Source organism: Halteromyces radiatus (assembly GCF_025201355.1).
Source record: "Halteromyces radiatus strain CBS 162.75 chromosome Unknown BX664scaffold_12, whole genome shotgun sequence".
In the NCBI taxonomy this organism is placed as follows: domain Eukaryota; kingdom Fungi; phylum Mucoromycota; class Mucoromycetes; order Mucorales; family Cunninghamellaceae; genus Halteromyces; species Halteromyces radiatus.
Window position 1 is genome coordinate 252,605 of NW_026251698.1, and position 12,330 is coordinate 264,934.

At 33.1% G+C, this 12,330-nt stretch overlaps 7 protein-coding genes across 7 annotated transcripts; 1 reads left to right on the forward strand and 6 right to left on the reverse strand.

The window, feature by feature from the left end:
• Positions 1-146: 146 nt before the first annotated feature.
• Positions 147-3,092, reverse strand: BX664DRAFT_344056 (uncharacterized protein). Its single transcript, XM_051547402.1, has 8 exons — positions 2,654-3,092; positions 2,452-2,555; positions 1,281-2,370; positions 1,092-1,201; positions 951-1,016; positions 736-891; positions 482-675; positions 147-409 (listed from the first exon to the last, which is right to left on the reverse strand). The coding sequence occupies exons 1-8, from the start codon at positions 3,072-3,074 to the stop codon at positions 196-198; spliced, it is 2,355 nt and encodes a 784-aa protein (XP_051395825.1). The 5' UTR covers positions 3,075-3,092; the 3' UTR covers positions 147-195.
• A 27-nt stretch (positions 3,093-3,119) lies between these two features.
• On the reverse strand, positions 3,120-4,181 carry BX664DRAFT_48074 (Vps23 core domain-containing protein). Its single transcript, XM_051549601.1, has 3 exons — positions 3,584-4,181; positions 3,417-3,519; positions 3,120-3,346 (listed from the first exon to the last, which is right to left on the reverse strand). Exons 1-3 carry the CDS (start codon positions 4,096-4,098, stop codon positions 3,278-3,280), a joined length of 687 nt encoding a protein of 228 aa, XP_051395826.1. The 5' UTR covers positions 4,099-4,181; the 3' UTR covers positions 3,120-3,277.
• BX664DRAFT_270654 (UEV domain-containing protein) lies at positions 4,108-5,069 on the reverse strand (the record flags this gene model as incomplete). Its single annotated transcript, XM_051541110.1, has 4 exons — positions 4,108-4,476; positions 4,542-4,780; positions 4,860-4,947; positions 5,028-5,069. The coding sequence occupies 4 exons, from the start codon at positions 5,067-5,069 to the stop codon at positions 4,108-4,110; spliced, it is 738 nt and encodes a 245-aa protein (XP_051395827.1).
• Positions 5,070-5,252: 183 nt separating this feature from the next.
• BX664DRAFT_362756 (peptidyl-prolyl isomerase cwc27) lies at positions 5,253-7,427 on the reverse strand. Its single transcript, XM_051548335.1, has 7 exons — positions 7,369-7,427; positions 7,100-7,284; positions 6,859-7,034; positions 6,565-6,788; positions 6,165-6,491; positions 5,901-6,102; positions 5,253-5,811 (listed from the first exon to the last, which is right to left on the reverse strand). The coding sequence occupies exons 1-7, from the start codon at positions 7,401-7,403 to the stop codon at positions 5,320-5,322; spliced, it is 1,641 nt and encodes a 546-aa protein (XP_051395828.1). The 5' UTR covers positions 7,404-7,427; the 3' UTR covers positions 5,253-5,319.
• Positions 7,428-8,141: 714 nt separating this feature from the next.
• On the reverse strand, positions 8,142-8,945 carry BX664DRAFT_344060 (uncharacterized protein). Its single transcript, XM_051547403.1, has 3 exons — positions 8,886-8,945; positions 8,695-8,815; positions 8,142-8,613 (listed from the first exon to the last, which is right to left on the reverse strand). Exons 1-3 carry the CDS (start codon positions 8,923-8,925, stop codon positions 8,316-8,318), a joined length of 459 nt encoding a protein of 152 aa, XP_051395829.1. The 5' UTR covers positions 8,926-8,945; the 3' UTR covers positions 8,142-8,315.
• A 612-nt stretch (positions 8,946-9,557) lies between these two features.
• Positions 9,558-10,866, reverse strand: BX664DRAFT_344062 (tRNA methyltransferase complex GCD14 subunit-domain-containing protein). Its single transcript, XM_051547404.1, has 5 exons — positions 10,798-10,866; positions 10,626-10,733; positions 10,194-10,557; positions 9,980-10,129; positions 9,558-9,914 (listed from the first exon to the last, which is right to left on the reverse strand). The coding sequence occupies exons 1-5, from the start codon at positions 10,855-10,857 to the stop codon at positions 9,616-9,618; spliced, it is 981 nt and encodes a 326-aa protein (XP_051395830.1). The 5' UTR covers positions 10,858-10,866; the 3' UTR covers positions 9,558-9,615.
• A 153-nt stretch (positions 10,867-11,019) lies between these two features.
• On the forward strand, positions 11,020-12,056 carry BX664DRAFT_344066 (uncharacterized protein). Its single transcript, XM_051547405.1, has 4 exons — positions 11,020-11,241; positions 11,327-11,411; positions 11,482-11,685; positions 11,752-12,056. The coding sequence occupies exons 1-4, from the start codon at positions 11,059-11,061 to the stop codon at positions 11,949-11,951; spliced, it is 672 nt and encodes a 223-aa protein (XP_051395831.1). The 5' UTR covers positions 11,020-11,058; the 3' UTR covers positions 11,952-12,056.
• The last annotated feature ends 274 nt before the right edge of the window (positions 12,057-12,330 follow it).

Genomic DNA, 12,330 nt, shown 5'->3' on the forward strand with positions numbered 1-12,330 from the left:
GCTCCGCTATTTTTTTTTTTTTTTATGAACTATGAAGTCATAATTGATAAGGATCATATAACTATATAGTCAAAAGACATGAGCTAATAATGAATAAGCTCACTATCGATAAAATAAACTGTCGAATTATATCATCATCATATTCATCACCTTTAAAAATACATCCAATTTTATTGATTAGTTACTATCTATAATCTATTGTAATCCAGAGTGACGAAGGAGTGCATTTACATCTACATCACGTCTACCACGGAATTTTTCCCAAACATCTCTTGGTGGAGTTCCTCCTCCTAAAGCCAATACTGTATCACGATAGCGTTGTCCAACCTTGGATAATGATTCCCCGTTTATTTCTGCTTCTTCAAAAGCACCATATGCATCAGCAGAAAAAGTTTCAGAGTATTTGTATCTATTTTTTTTTTTTTTTTAAAAAAAAGAAAGAATGAGTCAAAGCACGGTATTTATATTATCTTCGATTTACGAGTAATAACCGGCAGAATAACCACCACCAAAAATATGAGAAAAGCTGCATAAAAATCGATCTTCAGGTAAGCGAGGTACCAATGTTGTCATTTTTGCTATTTCAGCATCCACATCAAAGACTGTTGGTTCATCAGGTGTAGAAGGAGGTTTGAAACTTGAATGAAGAGCCAAGTCGACTTTAGCAAAATGGAGCTTTGATATATATAAAGAAAGTAAGAATCAATATCTCTTGATGTTTTTTATTTTACTTACCTGCCGTAACATGGCCATACCACTTAAGAATTGTCGATTTTTAACCAAAGCATCCACCATATCCTTTGGCATAGGTTCACCTGTTTGATAATGTCCTGACATCCGTTCTAACCATTTGGGTTCACTGCAAAAGTTTTCCATGAATTGTGATGCCACCTATGGAACAATTGATCATGTTAGTAATAAGAATATTATTTTTCTTCTTTGTTAGTTACTTCAACAAAATCCCATTCAACACCGTTGATTCCAGAAGCTTCAGCGTAATCAACACGAGTCATCATCTGTATATAGAGTGATTATTAGTACAATAATAAAAAAAAAAGAATCATTGATCATATCTATCTTATTCGTCTTACATGTTGGAGACCATGACCAAATTCATGAAATAGGGTTTCCACATCTCTAAATTTCATCAAAGATGGTTTATCAGCGGATTGAGGACTTGCTTGATTGCAAATAAGGTAAGCTATATACATAAAATAGAAACGAAATCGTTAGTCGATTGTGATACTTTCTTTTTTTTTTTTTTTTTTTTTGTATTTTACCAACAGGTAAGGTGACATTTCCATTTTGATCCTTGTATCGAGAAGTGACAGTATCCATCCAGGCACCACTACGTTTTTCCGAAGGTCTCGAGTAAAAATCACCATAAAAGTATGCTTTGACTTGATCATGTTCGGACACTTGAAAGACCTTGACATCATCATGCCAACGAGTAATGTTCTTTTGTTCCAGTTCATCGGCCGTCAATTCCCGTACTTGTATACCCAACACTTGATCAGTGACTTCGAATAAACCTTGTAGGACATTTGGGAAAGCAAAATATTCTGAGATAGTCTCTTCATCATATTTGTATAAAGATTTTCTATATTGTTCCGATACGTACGCCGTGTCCCATGGAGACAAGACTTGACCATGTTCATCTGGAGAGTATTGTAAATGATCGACGGCAAATTGGGCCAAAGTAACTAATTCCTGTTTGGCATGATCCAAGGACGATGCATAAAGCTGATCCAATAACTTTTCCACTGTTTCAGGGTCATGAGCCATTTTCACCGAAAGAGACAAATGAGCATATGTCTTGTAACCAAGTAAGTTTGCCATTTCATGTCGTAGGGTCAGTATTTCATTGATAAGGAGTTCATTGTTCAGGGTACCTTCAGATGCTTTTGTCACATTTGCCTTGTAGATAGTTTCACGGAGAGATCGATTATTACAATTCATCATTAGGGGACCATAGATAGGAGCATCCAAAGTAATACAATACACATCATCGCCCAATCCTTGCATCACTGCATTCTTCTTGAGAGTTTCCAAAAATGTATCTGAGCATCCATCCAAATCAGATTTATTCGTAATCACTTTTTTGAAAGATTTTGTCGCATCCAGTACATTGTTGTTGAATCCAAGAGAGAGTTGAGAAAGTCGTTCTGATATTTCATTGAACCGTTTCTTTTCCAGAGAACCTTCAGGGAAACCAATACCAGCATGTTTCATGTCACGAAGGGTGTTTTCCACAATACGTTGTTGTACACTATCTAAATGATCCCATTCTGCCGAGTTTTTCAATTCTTCAAGTGCCTTATATTTTGGAACTGATTGATTCATCAGTAAACTAAGCTTGATAAATTCTGGCTAGAAAGATGTAACACAAATGTCAATATGATGTTCAATTGAAGACCTTTTTTGTTTGTTTATTTATTTATTTCGGTTTACCTGGATCTGTTCCAAAGTAGAACGTAATTCAGGTGAATTTTTTACACCATTCAAATGAGAGAGAATACCAAAAGCTCGAGAGACTTGAATTTCCAGTTCAGTGACTTCATTTAAAAAAATAAAAAATAAAAATAAAAAGTAGATGAGTTCTTGTTTTTGTATATATATAAAAAACGATATTTTTAGCAAAGAATATTCTTACGTTTTCCAATAGTTCCTTCCCAAGTGGGTTCAAAAGACTTTTCAAGTTCTAGAAAACGTGTACGAGTGTCAGTAAGCAATTCTTGAAAGACAGGGATGGCTACTGCAGGGGCGGTTTGGGTCAACAGTTTTTCAAAGTCAGGAAAGAGCTTCCAATTCAAATAAGGTGATTGATACACGGTTTTATCAGCGACAGTAACAAAAGGACGAATGGTACTAAGAGCATTGGTGGAGACTTTAGAGACCGTGTTCTTTAATTGTTGTCGTGGTACAGTCAAACGACTTGCGTATCGTATGGAAAAGAATTTTGGTTTCACAACAGTTGAATTTGGTGTTGAAGGCATAGAAAGGTGTTTTCCACATGTTATCTTACTAGTGTTGAGGATGTGTCTATTCGTCAAGGCTCTTTGTAGTCTATACATTATTCAATTGAAAAGAATGACAAAGAAAACAAAAGAGGAGGGAAAAAAAAAAATATTAAAAACGTCAAATGGATAAAATATTCGAAGAGCGACGGTTTATTATAAAAGATGGGCATAAAAAAATTATCATATCCTACAACTGTATCAAAGAAAAATAATAATAAAAATAATAATAATAATAATATAATCTAAAATATCTAAAACTAGGAATCCATCATCTTCTTGACCAAAGCCCGTTTCATGAATTGTTCTCGAGCCAGTTTGCGTGTACACTAAATAAAAGAAAAAAAAAAACAAACTTATATGAGACAAGAGATGAAATAACAAATTTCATAGTTATACCTTCATGAACGTAGATAAATCAATTCGTTCAGTATTCAAGGCTTTTCCCAGGTAATAGATGGTATCCACTATAGCATTATCATCAGCCACTAAATCAAATAATCTAAAGAAAAAGTCGATTTCATGTGTTAATAATAGTAATAATAAAAACCAAATAGCTTACTTACTGATTGTACACCACAGTTGTTCCAGAAAGAGCTTCATCCACGGAGACATCAGGCATGGCATTCACATCAGCAATGATTTGATCTATATCACTTGTCCTTGATTGTAAAATCCCAATGTTGGTATGAAGACGTTCCCGAAGATCTTGTAGTACATGCATTTCATTTGAAAGTTGTATTTCACCATCATTGAGTTGTCTGTTCACCATCAGTAATTCATCCATTTCAGTTGATATATCCACATGAAAGGTTTGTATTCGTTCTGCTACTTTTCGATAGAGTTGGTTTTGTAATTCTTTTTCCTTGTTTTCCATAAATGGTGTGTCTGAATGATGATGATACAATTGTTGAGATTGTTGTGATTGTTGTTGATGTGGTTGCATATTTTGGGATTGTGCTTGTAATGATGATTGTTGATGAGGATAAGTAGAAGCCATAGTAGGAAGTGATTCTGATTTTGAAATATGTGAATTACTTGTACTGTTCACTGGTGAAGGACCATAAGAATTTGGACTCATTGCCAATCCCTAATTATAATAATCATAATAATAATAATAATAATTAGTCAGTGTAAGATAGTGAAATTTCATGAATTTACTTACAGACATATCTTGATTCAAGTTGTAAAAAGCAGTTCCTTCACCTGGCCAACGAGATTGCTGGTGAATGGTCGTATCCATCATGTTCAATGGTTGTAGAGGTGATTGTGATGAAGGAGGTACAGGTGGGGGCATTGGTGTATGAGCGGGACCAGGTGACATGGTGGCCAAGGCATGTTCTTTAATAGGTGATCCGACATTGGATGGTGGATTTGATGTTGTAGCTTTTGTATACACAGGAGGTTCATTACCAAAGATGTGTTGAAGGATAGCAATAAGTTCCAATAGGGTGTGATTCTATAAGAGAAAAAAAATAATGTTATTTCTATATTATTCATTGAAATGTTTCTTATATAACTTACATTGGTATCCTCTTTCCAGTTTGATCTGTATGGGTGATAACAAAGTCCACTTTTGTCGACATGTTTCCCTTCACGTACGAGCATATTAGCAGTTGGTTTGACATATGGAATAGGAGGATATTGAGGGTATTCTGTTGGAATCCAAAAGGCGACAGGAATATTGTAAGGGATTGATCGATATGTGATAGGTATCGTTCCATGAAGACATAACAGGAGTTGGGTATGTCCGTCATTATATGCTAAAAAAAAAAAGAAAGAAAAAAAAATCAGTTCAATAAGGAAATAATAAAACATGTATACTGAGTAAAACCAACTTACTATAAGTGTCCATCTTTGGTTTCAAAGATGTAATGTGCATTTGTAACACGGCATCAACATCTCTAAAGGTACGGTCAGGATCATTATACTTATAAAAAAAAAGAACAGGAAAGAAAGGATGAACAAACCATTGACAGCAGTCCTTTCAAATTATTTTATTCTACTTACATATTGAAGAAGGACAGTTTGCAACCAGCTTTTGATATCCATTGGTGAAAAAGAACAGATGTATCGATAAAAAGTGAAAAGAAAGAGGTGCGAAACTTCGGTTTTTTGGAACAAGAAAACCAAGCTCCAAAACCAAAAGCGGAGTACGAACCAAATGTGCCTTCTTGCACCGAGATTCGTTCTACACAAATATATATATTATTAAAAAAAAATAAACATCATTAATAAAAAAAAAACATTAGAAAGAAGTTTATTTCAAACAATGACCCAAAAAAAAAATCTATACTACAATTCAATATCTTTTGCTACTACTACTGCTGCTGCTGCGATAATAATCATCCCTTCCTCTTGATCGTTTCCTATCATCCTGATGATAATCTGCAGATCGTTTCTTATCATCCCTGCCCCTTGAATAACGATCTTTTCCATTGTCACGTTCTCGATCTTGTCTAGCTTGTTCATCATATTTATGCCTACTACCTTCGTAAGGTTTCTGTTTTGTGTGAGCATCTCTATCACGAGGGTCAATCACCACATAATCATCTACTGTTTCCTTCCGTTGAAGTAAATCCTTGCCCTTGAGATCCTTGTCGAATACCAATTTGTGAGCCAACCAGTTGTTAGGATCATCATCTTCAATTGTGTCCTCCATCGTTAGATCGTTGCATGATTCACAATTAGGGATACCATGTAACTTGCAGGGTGCCAATTCCTTCTTAGCTAGAGGAGCTGTTTCTTGAGCCGAGGAGAGTTTATTTTGGAATGCCATCAATCTTGCAAACGTCTAAATGTATCAAAGGAAAAAAAAATGAGAATCAACATATATCATCTATAGTCTTTTTTTTTTTCTTGTTCTTCTTTATTCCAACTTACATCATCACCATTGTCATTCTTCAATTTCCTTCCTTTCAAACCACCCACTATCACCTTGCCAGCTTTTTGATACTTTTCCCGTTCAAGTTGTAAAAGAGATACCTTCTTGCCCTTTGTCTTTGGACGATTGTCCTCATTTTGTTCATGCCGGCTAATGTTCTTGATATCGTTCTTCAATTGTTCGATTTTCTCTTTTGCAGTCCTATAATGAAAATCATTTTAGTAAAAAAAAAAAAAAAAAAAAAAGGTATAAATAACACTTACATCGGTTTCTCTTCTACTGATTTCGACCTCTTGACTTCTTTGGGCTTTTTTTCAATTGATGATGTTTTGTTGTCCTTATTACTGATATCCTTTGGTGTCGATGATGGCGAAGATGTTGATTTCAGACTAGGTGAAGTACCAGTAACGGTTGTATCTTTGTACGATTCGATGATTGGTGGTGAAGCCGTGGAAGATTTTTGTTGATCATTAGAGGATGCTGTCGAAGAGGTTTCCATAAAATCATGACTACTTTTCATCTTGGTCTTTCGTGGAGTTTCAGGCGATAATTCTTCAGCTTCTTCACCAAACGATAGCAAATTAAGTTTTCTATAATATATAATAATAAATAAATAAAAAAAATGCCATTTTTCTTATGACCATTCACTTTTCTATCACTTACTTTTTTTCCTTTTTGACCTTCTTTGGTTTCCCAGCATCGAGTTTTTCACGTTCCCGTTGTAAAGCTATTTGTTTTTCGCGTTCTGAGATTCTTGGTATAATATCGTCAAATGGATTAAGGACAATTTCCGTGGTTTTGATCTTGGGTGGATAAAGTGGTCGGTTATTATTGTCCAACTCCAGTTCAGTCATCTTCATAACATTGAATAGAGTATCCCCAGCAACCTATTTCAAAAAAAAAAAAAAAAATATGTTGAATAACATGAAGTTTACATTATCATATTTTGTAACTTACTCTTCCAAACAAGGTATGTTTCTTTGTGAGTTCATCTGCACGATCCAAAGTAATAAAAAACTGACTACCATTATCGTTTTCTCCAGTATTTGCCATCCCCACTAATCCTCGACGATTGAACCGTAAACGAGAATGGAATTCATCAGGAAATTCATCTTCATAAATAGATTCACCTCCTAAATAACAAGGAAAACTGTTAGCAAAAACATTAATGTTTTTATTATATATATATCTTGCTTACCATGGCCAGTGCCAGTAGGATCACCTCCTTGTACAATAAAATCAGGTACGATACGATGGAAGATAGTATTATCATAGTAACCTTCCATACAAAGTTGAATAAAGTTACGAGTTGCCTTTGGTGCTTCTTTACCCCAGAGCTCGATTTCAATGTCACCTTTGGTTGTGTGTAAAATCACCTTGGCACTAGAAAAGAAGACAGTGGAAATAAATAAAGAAAAAGGATAAGATTAATCACTAGATATTTATTTATCAAATGTTATTCGTTACTTTGTATGTGGTTCAAGGGCATAAATATTTGACATTTTTTGGATCTTAGATTGAGAAGCAAAAAAAAAAAAAAAAAAAAGACAGAAGAAAGTGAAAAGTACAAAAATGAATCAAATCATTTCATACTCCGTTTGCCTCTGGTCTGCCTTCCTTTTTTTTTGATTTATCTTTTTCTTTACTGATACTCATTAATGGTTCAACCACCTTTGTCTGTCTCTCAATTGGCCTGCTTCTTTTTTGCTTTTTGTTTTTGGGCTTGACCGCGGTTGCTAATGCGCATTTGCGTGGTTACGGTTCGCTTCTTCTTCTTTTTTATTCAAAGGTTATATCTACTTTCGCTGTAGTGGTACAGTGATCACGTTATACTTAAATGGTAAGCGAATGAAATATTTTTTTTTATCTGCATAAGTATCACTCACTTTTTATTTATTTATTCTTTCTTGGTGGATTCAATTGGTTCACTTTTCTATGGTGGGTTTATTTTCATGACATCTGCCTTCTTAATCTACTCTCTATTTGATTATGCATCAATTCTTTTATTATTTTTTTCTTCTTCTGTCGTCTACCCTTACTATATTTTATTTCCTATTCTTGCGACATCTTACTTTTGAATTCCATCATTTATTATTGAATAAAGTGTAATAGTCATGAATCCTATAATGAGAATTGATGATGATGCATTTATTGTCATCATGTTTTTGGTTATATAGTGGAAAGGGTCAAACATATCCATTATTATCACTCAAAAAGTATTTCTTCAACGTATGTTTAAATATAGTACATGATTTTTTTTTATTAACATAATAATCGAAGCAACATATAATACAAATAGGATGAAGAAAGGATAACATTCCAAATTGGAATAAGAGGTAAAATGAGGAGGGAAAAAGGGAGTATGGAGACTGCATCAGGGCATTATCAAAAGTAGTTACACTAAAAAAGTATATTTATGGATACTTGAGTTTGCGATTGCGGGATGGACGACGATCGATCATGTTGGCACCATTCTGTAAATTTTTCAATCCAGGTTTGGCAATAATATCAATACGAATCGTGGAAATCTGTCTTTGTTGTGTTTCAATATCCAAATCCATATCGTCAGGGATAATATCATCAAATAGAGTCACTGTGTTAGTTGTCATTTGAAGATTAACTTGGTTCTCTAAAGCTCTCTGGGAACCTTGAGCAATGATAATAGCACGAGGTATCAATGGACCCATACCATGAATAGAAATAGTAGCATATCTAATGGAAAATAATAATAATAAATATATTTTTTTTCTTTCTTTCTTTCTTTTTTTTTTTTTTTTTTTTTTTTTTTTTTACTTTTCACTGATCATGAGTCTCTTGACACGATTAATAATAACTTGAACTTTGGTCTTGTTAGCAATATAAATATTATCAATAGAAGCGGCTGGACGTAATGGTGCTCTTTTATGAATGGTACCTTTGAAAATAAAGTGAGTTAACAAAAAAAAACAACTAAAGATTAAGTCTATATATTTATTTTTATTTACCTTCTATATGAGTACGTTTCAATTGAATAGATTCTTTCATTTGTCAAAGGAGATCAAAGATAATGGAAAGAGAAAGGGTGTGGATAGAAAAAGTCAAAATTTTTTCTTCTTGACATTATAACTCCGCAGGTATTTAATCACTTGCATGGCAACATGGGGTAGAAATGTCCAACGTCTTTGTATGCTTCCGTAACTCACTCAAAAACGGTCATCATCACAGCAAACTTATACTGAATGTGGATTTAATCATTCTCTTACATTTGACATGATAATGTTTTATATATCACCTACCAATTTATGGAGTAAATTAAAAATGAAATGTCAATATCATCATCTCTCATCCAATAATGATCATCATCCAATAAAACTACCATCGCTGGCTTCCTGTATTGTTCCTTTTTTTTTTTTTTTTTTTTGAAAAACAAAGTAGGAGATCATATATCAATCATACTAGCAATAATGATGTTGATAACAATAAAAACAATAGTTTATGTTCAACTGTTTCTATCAAAGGAATATCTTATTTATTGAAGAAAAGTCATTTATCGTTGAGTGCGTCAATTCATTTATTACAGATATCACTCAAATAGTAATATGTACAAAATACCATTTATTGATAAAAACTAGGTCTATACGAAATAAGTGTAAAAAAAAAAAAAAAAAAAAAAAAGAGAGCAATGTAATGGGTAGTAAATATATTGATAATTAAAAAAAAAAGGTACAATAAATTCTATGAGGTAGATTCTTCCGTCACAATCAATTCTGAATCCGTCAAGGTGTTTTCTTGAATAGCAGGTAAAAAGGTAGCAAAGGTAAGGTAACTTGTATGTCCACGAGATTCAACAGTTGTCTTTGATGCCAACATTTTATCCACAGTATCTTCTAAATCCAGTTCAGTATCTGCTTTTCGTTTTCCATTGGTTGTATTTTCTTTCCTTTCTTTGGCTTGACGAATACCTTCTTCAAATGATACCTTTTGAATAATGGAAACTTCATGATCCCGAATCAGACATTCAAACATGGTGATTTCTATATAAATATAAAATACATATTAGAATTCATTTTTGAACAATCTTTTTTTTTCTCCCTCTTACCAACAAAACCATGATCATTGAGAGCCAATACTGATCGAGCCACTTGTTCAATACAAGGACTAAATGTACAAATCTTGCCAGTACGATGTTGTTTGAATGCTTCCTTGGCGGATCCAATAGCTTCCCAAGGAGCAGGTAAATCAAGAAATACTAATAATAATAATAATAATAAATCATTCATATCTATTTAAATATATATACATCATTGACATACCTGCATTGACAGTATCTTTTAATCCAAATCCATCACGACATACATCCCGATGTTGTAGTTCAATAAGATCACTTATACCATGATTACGGAATTCTTCAGCTGCCAATTCAGCACGTTCACTATGATATTCAAAAGAGTATAATTTGCCAGTAGGAGCGATGGTTCTTGCAATAGAGTGAGAGAAAGACCCACTACCAGTACCACTTTCAATCACACGAGCGCCAGGTTTCATATCAAGATAAGTAGTAATAAACGAAATATCTGGCAGATATAGAATTTGTGTTCTATGAGGTACTACCAAAGTCCATAATTCAGGTGTAGGATGTAATAAATAGATAAACCCTTTGTAATTGGAAGATACCACCTAGAAATATAAAGCAAAGAAAAGTCAAAAAAAAAATTGAACATATATTATTATATTTTTTTTTTTACCCTAGATCCAAATTCTTTTCCAATCAAATCGTCATGTTTGAAAAGACCAAAACGATTATGTGAATCCTTGCCTTTCTTTATCCAAACAGGACTAAGGTTATCGCGGTTCTATAGTTGACAAATTTATATATATTAGTCAATTCAATATGAACATTTCTTCTAGTTAACTTACGATATAAAAAATAACGAGATCTCCATCTTCAATATATTTCTTCCATCCACTAAAACTCATTATGTCTCTATTTTGTCAAAAGAAAAGAAAAAGAAAAAAAAAAATGCAGAATGATTTACAACCTAAAAGTCCGTTTGTCATTTTCAAACGCAAGCCACATAGTTTTTGGGACCAAAGGGGTTCTCATTCATTTTGAATAATATTTCATGCCCGCTACTTTTCTTTTCTTTCTTTCGTTTTTTCTTATTCATTCTTATTAAAATGACCACACCAACCAGAATATCACAACAATCACGTACAAAAGGAAAAAAAATTCAAGTTGGTGATGATAGTGATTTTATTGATATACTCAACAACCTCGACTCACTTTACAAGGATATCATACAAAGTAAACCTAATCTTACTCCTCAACAAAAGACCATGATGGAACAAGATATTAAGAAGGTAATTTTAGTTATGAAATCATTCTTTATGAAAAACTAACTCAATGTTCCTTTCACTTTTTTTTTTTTTTAACTTGTATTAAAAGTGGCTCACAGATCTTGTCAAATTATTGGGTCCTAATATTATGGTAGCAGGTGGTGAACCTTTACAAGTGGACTCTATTGTTGAAGGTTATCATCTTTATTGTTTCACTAACCAAAAAAAAAAAAAAAAAACTAATTTATTTGTCTTTTTGAATAGAACCCTTTGACGAAGCACTGGAAAATGAAGCGAAAATGTGGGACTTACGATCAAGAGAAGCTTTAAAGAAGGATATTTTGGAACGAAAAGCGATACCAGCACAAATTGACCCACTGATTCAAAAAGCAGACGCGTTACAATCATATACGGCAAATAATGCTGTATTTGATACTGACAATGAAGATTCAGATGAACAGTCTCTAGGTAAGCATTTGAAATGAAGGAAAACAAATAGGGTCTCATTTAATATATCTTGTATTTGCCTATTAGATACAGAATTACCAACAGAAATCAAGAAAGAATTCAAAGATAGCTTGGAATTGCTAGTTGGATTACAAAAGGTATTTCTATTATTTAGCAAATACATATGTCTACTTACTTACTATTTATATTTTTGTCAAAAAGGAAACACCTCAACGATTATCACAGTTGGCCCTAGTACAGAAACTTATCGATTCGAAACAGGCTAGAAAATAAACACTTTCCATCTGTATATAGATTTTTTTTTTTACGTTACCCAACTACACTGTATATTATTCTAATAAATGACAAAATGTTTTAATTTATAACTATTACTTCTTACATTCTCTCTAATTTGATTTTTTATTATCATTTTGTCTCTTTTTTTTAATTAAGTTTTTGTTTGTGATATTGATTGATTGCATTTCACTGAGGTATGGTTTTCAGAGTTCTGGTTGATCTTTCTTTGAGCGTACTTGTCTGTTCTTCCTCCATAGATCAGTCATCATCATCATATGATAGTGACAAAAGATATTAGGATACATAAAGACCATCATAGTAGTATTATCTGTCCATCGTTTATCCACCATGGGCCATTGATCATCCATC

Bases quoted from the DNA above. Each gene is read 5' to 3' on its own strand.
- BX664DRAFT_344066 (XM_051547405.1), top strand. From the start codon at position 11,059: ATGACCACACCAACCAGAATATCACAACAATCACGTACAAAAGGAAAA. The intron at 11,242-11,326 runs GTAATTTTAGTT...TTGTATTAAAAG, and splicing joins TGGAACAAGATATTAAGAAG to TGGCTCACAGATCTTGTCAA. The intron at 11,686-11,751 runs GTAAGCATTTGA...TTTGCCTATTAG, and splicing joins TTCAGATGAACAGTCTCTAG to ATACAGAATTACCAACAGAA.
- BX664DRAFT_344060 (XM_051547403.1), bottom strand. From the start codon at position 8,925: ATGAAAGAATCTATTCAATTGAAACGTACTCATATAGAAG. The intron at 8,816-8,885 runs GTAAATAAAAAT...TTATTTTCAAAG, and splicing joins GAAACGTACTCATATAGAAG to GTACCATTCATAAAAGAGCA. The intron at 8,614-8,694 runs GTAAAAAAAAAA...ATTTTCCATTAG, and splicing joins AGACTCATGATCAGTGAAAA to ATATGCTACTATTTCTATTC.
- BX664DRAFT_344062 (XM_051547404.1), bottom strand. From the start codon at position 10,857: ATGAGTTTTAGTGGATGGAAGAAATATATTGAAGATGGAGATCTCGTT. The intron at 10,734-10,797 runs GTAAGTTAACTA...TGTCAACTATAG, and splicing joins ATCTCGTTATTTTTTATATC to AACCGCGATAACCTTAGTCC. The intron at 10,558-10,625 runs GTAAAAAAAAAA...TTATATTTCTAG, and splicing joins GAAAAGAATTTGGATCTAGG to GTGGTATCTTCCAATTACAA.
- BX664DRAFT_48074 (XM_051549601.1), bottom strand. From the start codon at position 4,098: ATGAGTCCAAATTCTTATGGTCCTTCACCAGTGAACAGTACAAGTAAT. The intron at 3,520-3,583 runs GTAAGTAAGCTA...CTTTTTCTTTAG, and splicing joins ACAACTGTGGTGTACAATCA to ATTATTTGATTTAGTGGCTG. The intron at 3,347-3,416 runs GTATAACTATGA...TCTTTTATTTAG, and splicing joins ATTTATCTACGTTCATGAAG to TGTACACGCAAACTGGCTCG.
- BX664DRAFT_344056 (XM_051547402.1), bottom strand. From the start codon at position 3,074: ATGTATAGACTACAAAGAGCCTTGACGAATAGACACATCCTCAACACT. The intron at 2,556-2,653 runs GTAAGAATATTC...TTTTAAATGAAG, and splicing joins GGAAGGAACTATTGGAAAAC to TCACTGAACTGGAAATTCAA. The intron at 410-481 runs GTAAATCGAAGA...AAAAAAAAATAG, and splicing joins TATTCTGCCGGTTATTACTC to ATACAAATACTCTGAAACTT.
- BX664DRAFT_362756 (XM_051548335.1), bottom strand. From the start codon at position 7,403: ATGTCAAATATTTATGCCCTTGAACCACATACAAA. The intron at 7,035-7,099 runs GTAAGCAAGATA...CTTGTTATTTAG, and splicing joins TCCTACTGGCACTGGCCATG to GAGGTGAATCTATTTATGAA. The intron at 6,103-6,164 runs GTAAGTGTTATT...TTTTCATTATAG, and splicing joins TCAGTAGAAGAGAAACCGAT to GACTGCAAAAGAGAAAATCG.